General features: G+C 32.6%; 1 protein-coding gene across 1 annotated transcript; it reads left to right on the forward strand.

The window, feature by feature from the left end:
* Window positions 1-3,004: 3,004 nt before the first annotated feature.
* Window positions 3,005-5,090, forward strand: LOC108328163 (probable pectinesterase/pectinesterase inhibitor 41). The gene is made up of 2 exons (XM_017561981.2): window positions 3,005-4,049; window positions 4,221-5,090. The coding sequence occupies exons 1-2, from the start codon at window positions 3,053-3,055 to the stop codon at window positions 4,907-4,909; spliced, it is 1,686 nt and encodes a 561-aa protein (XP_017417470.2). The 5' UTR covers window positions 3,005-3,052; the 3' UTR covers window positions 4,910-5,090.
* Window positions 5,091-6,822: the final 1,732 nt, after the last annotated feature.

Genomic DNA, 6,822 nt, shown 5'->3' on the forward strand with positions numbered 1-6,822 from the left:
AGTTTATTACAAATTGTTATACAGTGTGTCATTTTTAAAATATAATATATATTTTTAAAACTAATTTATATAAATGGTAGCTTCCATGTAAATATAACGTGCTTCCTTTGACTTGGATTCGATTTTGATACAAACAACTTGCTCGAGTTTTTCAACTACTGTACATAAGAATAGTTTTATAGTGACTGATTTTGACTTTGGCAAGTTCACAATTTATAAAAAACACCAAACTTATCATAAATCAGAATAATTAACATTTTGAGAATTTTCGATCTAGTTGAAGCAACATCTACTCATTAATATAAATATAAATTATTTTATATTAGAATGAAATATAAGATTATATTAAAGATTATACAACATAATATTTTCAAGTAATTAAATAACTAATAAGTATCATAGACGTGGAGTCGAGGTCAATTAGTTATTGTTGTATGGCTTACAAAAGAATTTAAATGTTCATTTACACACTATTGTTCATTTTTTGTCATTTATATACTATGTTGATGAATTATAGAAGATATTTTGATGTCAGTAAAAATTTGACATTTCAAGTATTAATAGCACAATAAATATAAAATCATAAGTCTTCTTACGTTATAATTAAATTTATAAAATTTGACTTCATGATAATCTAATTATAGTCTAATTATATTAAAAAAAAATCTTCCATTACATATTTAGTCCGACTTCTTAGTCATTCGATAGTGATCAGCTTAATTTATTTCATCTGCATATAATTGACCGTTGAGTCTGTCTCTGACATAGCATTCATACGGTATAATATAATTATTTAATTATTAATTGTCATGTGGATTGTTAGAAGTGTTAGCACTACTATGGTTTTGCAGAGGAAGTAACAGAGGAGTTTAATTATTGAGATTCCGCGTTGCATTATTTTTGAAAAGGAAAAGGTGGGAGCAGGGGCAGGGTGTGTCTATTTTTTCAAAGGAGTTTTGGAGTATATATATATAGAATAGTCTATAGTGTAGTGAATCCTTAACCGTTCGACTTTGGACTCTTCTTCTCTATTGATCCCAGCTTGCCCAATTTGGCAGATATTGTTTACTGAATAATTTCTGCAACGTGTGGGCCCTTCACCGCCATAAACATGTAGCATATCTATATAAAAATGTCAAGACCAGAGTTTCCGCGTTAACAATCAAGGTCAAACTTCGTAACTTTCCAAATTCCAACTATGTTGTCACCATTCAATCACCCTATAAAAAATACAAAAACAAAATCAACCAAGTCTACGACGTACGCTACATTTTAGCTCTCCATTATCTCTAATGTTTACTCCAACATGTATCGATCGTCTTAATTTCTATACACATTTACTTAACCATGATTCATGTTTGATGCGTATTTGTTAAAAATTATTCCAGTTCATTAGTTTGCAGAATCAGCAGTTATGACTTTCTGTCTCTGTGTTCAATCAAAGTCAAATTTGCCTTTTTCATGTTTCCATTATTCTTTTTTCCTGTCTGCCATCTTTTAATTTCAAACAGTTAGGCATCTCTTTTACCAAACCTTTTCTTTGGGCTTTCAGCCCTTAATTGCTTTTCGTTCTCAGTATCCGCTGGCTTCCACTTTTCAACACACAAAAATACTGTGGTGTTTTTCATGCCATGGGACCTTTTTGTTGGGTAGTATGGAGTTTACCGGAAAACACAGGATCAATAAAATCTAAGTCCAATTATACAAGAGATTACATCAGTACTTAAAACCTTAAAACAATGGATCTTTCATTTTTATATAATTTTTTCATTTCTATCCAAGTGGACTTGACTCGATTTCTTACTTTTGATTCTCCTCGTAATGTCTTTTGTGTTACATTTACAAACACATAAAAGGAAAAATTTACGCTAACAAATAAATGTTGCTTGCGAAGCTCTGCAAAATTCTGAGGCAAACTGAAGTTTCTTCGAAATCAAACCATCCGGTGCCACACATATACATATTTGAGAATCTGTAAATACAACTTGTGAGTTTTTATCAATAATCTTTTGTAAATTTTGAAACATAAATATTTAGTATAGTTTTGGATGTAAACACATTGTGTAATGAATCACGTTAAATTCTTGTATAGTTTAACATTGAATGTATTATCCTCACTAGGTAATTATACCCTATGAATTCTAGAAGACAGCTGACATTAAGAAGAATGTAAAGATTCTTTTTTGAAAGGAAACCTTTACCCCCATTCTTGTTTTGATTGTTTAAGCGCTAATAGTTTGGCAAATGTCCACGTTGTTATATTTTGTATTTTCATATTCATTCTCAAATGCCATTCTTTACAGAATTATATACTTAGTATGAGTTTAATTAAAAATTATCTTAGGTGTGGTAGTGATAATTATTATAAAAGTATTTTTAGTGTATTTAAATTAATTTTTGTAGTGAATATTGTTATCATAACACATAGTGTTTTGGTTAACATATTCTCCTTAATGCGGTAAGATTTTGCATAAGATTTATGAAACAGAGAACAGATTAAATTATTCAACGACAGATATAAAACACGATATTTAATAAAAAATATATTATAAAAAAGTGCTTCCTTAATTATTTATGAATTACTCCATCATGTAGAAATCTTTATTCATCCCAGTGAATTGCATGTTACAAGTACTGTAACATTTATATCCATCTAAGTAGAACAGGACAAATGATTCGGTAGTGTCCCTAATTAATTAATCACCACCTACTGCACACTTCATAAATACATAAATTTATTAAGCAAATCCTAGTGGCAAATCCAATAGTTACAATTTCCAAGATGCGTGTCCAATGTAATTTGATGCAATTGACAAAGTCTTCAATTGTTGACTTGTGACTATGCCATTAATATATCTCTTTAGTTGATAGGTCAACCTTCAGCTGCAGTAAAAACATGCAAAAAAATAAAAATTAAAGTAAACAATTAAACCCATAATCAGATGTCTCTGTCTCGTTAAAAAAGTTGCTCCTCTCCACCTATAAATTCATTGAGCCAAACGGAGTTTCCAAGTACCAAAACAATATCTTACTACTACTACTACTACTCAACATGGCTTCCAAGCTTTCTTATTCTCTCTCATTCTTTCTCTTTCTCTTACCTTTATTTCACACCGTAATAGTTTCCGCCGACACCGTTTCAAATCCTGCAACTCCTGTCTCCCCTGGAACCGCATGCCAATCCACCCCAGACCCATCTTACTGCAAATCCGTTCTCCCTCCCCAAAACGGCAACGTTTACGACTATGGCCGCTTCTCCGTCAAAAAATCACTATCGCAGGCTCGAAAGTTCTTGAGCCTCGTCGATAAATACCTCCAGCGTCGTTCTTCTCTTTCCGCCACCGCAATCCGTGCGCTTCAAGATTGTCGTACTCTCGGGGAACTCAACTTCGATTTCCTTTCCAGTTCCTTCCAAACCGTCAACAAGACAACGAGATTTCTCCCTAGTTTTCAAGCCGACGACATCCAAACCTTACTCAGCGCCATTCTGACCAACCAGCAAACATGCTTGGACGGTCTCAAAGACACTGCTTCCGCTTGGAGCGTCAGAAACGGTCTCATACTCCCTCTTTCCAACGACACCAAACTCTACAGTGTCTCGCTCGCCCTCTTCAATAAGGGTTGGGTTCCCAGATCCAAAGTCAACACGATGCACCCTACCAAGAAACAACAAGGGTTCCGAAACGGGCGTTTGCCGCTTAAGATGTCCAGCACAACCCGTGCGATCTTTGAGTCTGTGAGTAGGAGGAAGCTCCTTCAGGCCTCGGTGGGTCAGGATGTTGTGGTGAGAGATATCGTCACGGTTAGCCAAGATGGAAGCGGGAACTTCACCACCATCAGTGATGCCATTGCTGCCGCTCCTAACAAATCTGCCTCTACCGATGGATACTTCCTTATCTATGTCACCGCTGGTGTGTATGACGAAATTGTGTCCATTGATAAGAAGAAGACCTACTTGATGATGGTCGGCGATGGTATCAACAAGACAATCATCACCGGCAATCGTAGTGTAGTTGATGGCTGGACAACCTTCAGCTCCGCGACATTAGGTAATAATAATAATAAATCTTCAATTACTTACTTTAGTTATGATGTGAGAAATTGGATATTATAATTAATCCCCACAAACAAAACTCATTTTAATATGCTTCTAAAAATTATCCAAAGAGAATAATTTTCCAAAGAACCTGAATCTGATAATTTTTTCACCAATGATGCAGCTGTGGTAGGGCAAGGATTCGTGGGTGTGAATATGACCATTCGCAACACCGCCGGAGCCGTGAAGCACCAAGCGGTGGCCCTTCGAAACGGAGCAGATTTGTCCACGTTTTACAGCTGCAGCTTCGAGGGGTACCAAGACACATTGTACGTTCATTCGCTGAGGCAATTCTACAGGGAATGCGACATCTACGGTACCGTAGATTTCATATTCGGAAACGCTAAGGTGGTATTCCAAAGTTGCAACATGTATCCTCGTCTCCCCATGCAGGGTCAATTCAACGCCATCACTGCACAAGGAAGAACAGATCCAAACCAAGACACTGGAATTTCTATCCACAACTGTAGCATTAGAGCAGCTGACGATTTAGCTGCTAGCAGCGGTGTTTCAACATATCTGGGAAGGCCATGGAAGGAATATTCTAGAACTGTTTATATGCAAACTTTTATGGATGATTTGATCAACGGTGCAGGCTGGCGTGCATGGGACGGTGATTTTGCATTAAGCACTTTGTATTACGCAGAGTACAGCAACGGTGGACCAGGGTCTAACACCAGCAATAGAGTGACGTGGTCTGGTTATCACGTGATTAATGCCACTGATGCAGCTAATTTTACAGTGTCGAATTTTTTGCTCGGTGATGATTGGTTACCCCAGACAGGAGTGTCGTACACCGATAACCTGATATAGAACATCTACTGACTCAAACATTCACTTTGTTCTTTTTCTTTTGGTATTTTTTGTATTCTTAAAAAAATAAGCTGGCCACTGCCTGTACTCTAATCTACTAATACCCCTTCCAAATGTTCAAAGCATATTGTTTCATTGAAAGTTACTGTGATTTAGAATTATAAACCAAATATTGTATTCATTTCTGTCTCATTCTCAATTATTTAGTACTTAATCAGATTGTGACTCTTTCCTGCACCCATCAACCGCTGATTTTGACTTCTGCGATGCTTACCAAAAAAATAGAATGTACTTTATGCATGACATTTGTTCAATAAAGATTAATATAAAAATTCCTTCAAAAATAGATAAAGATTGGTAAACAGGCAAAAGCACCAAACAGTTATAATTCTTTTTCAAATTTATTAAAATAGTGTAAATTTTAAAAAATTTATAAAAATTATAAGTAGTCCTAATTTGATATCATTTTCGTGTGTTGTATTTTTTTAATTTTAATTAAAATCGTAATAACTTAGTGTAACTTTGGTATATTGTAATATAAAATAAAATAGTATGCGTTATATATATATATATATATATATATATATAATTAAAATGATGTTAGTTTGATATATTTAATTATATTGTAATTTAAATTAAAGTCGTATCATTTAATACCACTTTATTTTAATAAGTGAAAATTATGTTAAATTTGACATAATTTCTTTATAATTAAGTCGTATCAAAATAGGACTTTTCGATTTTCACCGTTTCAATAATCTTAGAAATAAATGCTTATGTCACATTTCTAGCTAATATTCAGAAAAAGAAATATGATATGGTGCGAAGAGAAAAACAAATAATAAATAATTTTAATTATATATCACTGTCACTCGTTACCTAAAAGAAGCTTTTCGTACTACAAAGAAGAGGAAATAGAAGATATCCTTCTTTGGTTGCCGTGTGGACGATTTCTTTTGACCAAACAACGCTGACGCCTTGCTTTTACATTTTCTTTAAATAAAAAAGTTATAGAAAACTTCGTCTTGGAAATAACTTACACTATGCGGCGGTGATTAAAGTGGTATATACCTGTTGTGCAATGATATCACACTAATATGTAGATATTTTTTTTTTTCTATTACAGACAATTTTCTAGATCCGACGTACAAAATCACAAATAACACATTTCATCTCAATATTTTCATTAAACATAAATACGTAAATAATTCATTCCTACCTTTTATTTATATATATATATATATATATATATATATATATATATATATATATATATATATATAAATCACGTAATATCTCATTTTAATAAAATATAATTATTAAAAGAGACAATAGAAAAATAAATAATTCAAAGCTAATATATAATATTATTACACTTATATGTTATGTAACTATGAAACCAAATAAATAAATATATATATATATATGTATATATATATATATATATATATATATATATAAAGATTTTATAATTTTATAAGTTTCATCACATTGAAACTAAAAAGTATAATATTAGAGTTTTAAAAAAAATATGATCCTCTTATTTAAAACTTTCGTTACTTGACCTATAGAGACAATATCTTTTGTTGATACCAAGTAATTATTGCAAAAGAGAATACACACATAAAATAGACAAGAAACAAGATAAACTAATGCATAAAAAAAATCATATAACATTTTTATAGAAGTAAGCACATAATACAAGAAATTCAATCAATTCTAAGACATATAATCATTCATTCTAAACTTGATCATCTAGATACATGTATTGATCTTTGGCGAGTTTTGCACTTGTAGTAATGAACCAACTTGCTTAAGCTATCACACAAGGTTAACCCGTCTACCATCTATGGTCAATGAATCAGACTATGAATAAGACATTTTGTTACTCCACACGAGATTAGATGATTATT

Source organism: Vigna angularis, chromosome 2 (assembly GCF_016808095.1).
Source record: "Vigna angularis cultivar LongXiaoDou No.4 chromosome 2, ASM1680809v1, whole genome shotgun sequence".
Lineage (NCBI taxonomy): Eukaryota > Viridiplantae > Streptophyta > Magnoliopsida > Fabales > Fabaceae > Vigna > Vigna angularis.

Coding starts and splice junctions, on each gene's coding strand:
- LOC108328163 (XM_017561981.2), top strand. CDS start 3,053: ATGGCTTCCAAGCTTTCTTATTCTCTCTCATTCTTTCTCTTTCTCTTA. Junction 4,050..4,220: donor CTTCAGCTCCGCGACATTAG/GTAATAATAATA, acceptor CCAATGATGCAG/CTGTGGTAGGGCAAGGATTC.